This window comes from Austrofundulus limnaeus, unplaced genomic scaffold (assembly GCF_001266775.1).
Source record: "Austrofundulus limnaeus strain Quisiro unplaced genomic scaffold, Austrofundulus_limnaeus-1.0 Scaffold0, whole genome shotgun sequence".
In the NCBI taxonomy this organism is placed as follows: Eukaryota; Metazoa; Chordata; class Actinopteri; order Cyprinodontiformes; family Rivulidae; genus Austrofundulus; species Austrofundulus limnaeus.
The window spans coordinates 11,064,850-11,065,838 of record NW_013952402.1 but is presented as its reverse complement, the minus strand read 5'-3'; the positions used below and the strand labels follow the sequence as shown (position 1 = coordinate 11,065,838).

General features: G+C 38.6%; 1 protein-coding gene across 1 annotated transcript in view; it reads left to right on the top strand.

The window, feature by feature from the left end:
* The window catches only part of exo1 (exonuclease 1), a 14,085-nt gene extending 13,096 nt beyond the window's left edge, over positions 1-989 (top strand). The window contains exons 14-15 of the mRNA XM_014020062.1: positions 434-630; positions 804-989. Coding sequence (XP_013875516.1) covers positions 434-630; positions 804-876 — 270 coding nt within the window. The 3' untranslated portion in view covers positions 877-989. The remainder of the gene's footprint in view (positions 1-433; positions 631-803) is intronic.

The window sequence follows — 989 nt, the reverse complement described above, 5'->3', positions numbered from 1 at the left end:
CCTCCCAGGACATAATTACATGTCCGTGTATTGTAGATATGAATGTAGGGTAAACATTTAATTCACTTTATTTCATTGTGTGTGACTCAACTATTTCTATGTTGTCCAGTTTTTCATTGATTTTACATATTAAACCTGTTTATTGGTAGCATTCTGCAGTAGGAAATTGCCGTCACTTGTGGTTCTTGAATTTGAGGAAATTGGTACTGGAAAGTCCTTGAAAGGTCCTTGAATTTGATGTTGACCAAGGTGTGGGAATCCTGGATTGAGCAAAATATAGAGAAAAACTTTTTAGCAACGGGGCAAAAGTGTAGCTAAAAATAATATAAAGATGAAAGTAAAGTTGTCTGTCTTTGTACTGTGATTGTTTGGTGGTGAGGTTGCGGCTGCTTGTATTTCAAACTTGKCTGCTCTCGGTCGTCCTGGGTTTTAGGTTTCTGGACTGTCAAAACTGAAGTCCAGCAGTGGGGGTCAAACAGCCAGGCTGCCGTCTTTGGGTCCAGCCAGAGCCAGCGGTCTGAGGAAGAAGAGCGCTGGTTCTGCAAAGAAATGCTCCTTGGCGAATAACGAGAACAATCCTGGTGTCCAGGCCACCATCAGCAACCTGTGGAAGAACTACAGCTTCAAAAAGTAAGAATGTTTTTTATTCATTTATTCATTTTTAATTTTCTGTTTGACTTTAAAACAAAAGAGGAAGAGTAAATAAATTCCCACCAATGCAGACGCTTAAGATTATTGGTAACTCTATAAAAAATGTTTCTGATAATAACATTCCCTTCTTTTCATTCTTCTCTTTTTTTCAGGGATGCTCAGAAGATGACTTCCTGTAAGAAGGAGCCCATGTCTCCTGTCAAAGACAACCTGCTGGTCAGCTGACCTCAGCCAACATGAACTGTTCCACATCATTAGACGCTGAACTTTTAAACACGTCATCAACTTGTATTTCTTACTGTAAAATTTAAAATAAAACAAGAGTTTAAAAAATTCAA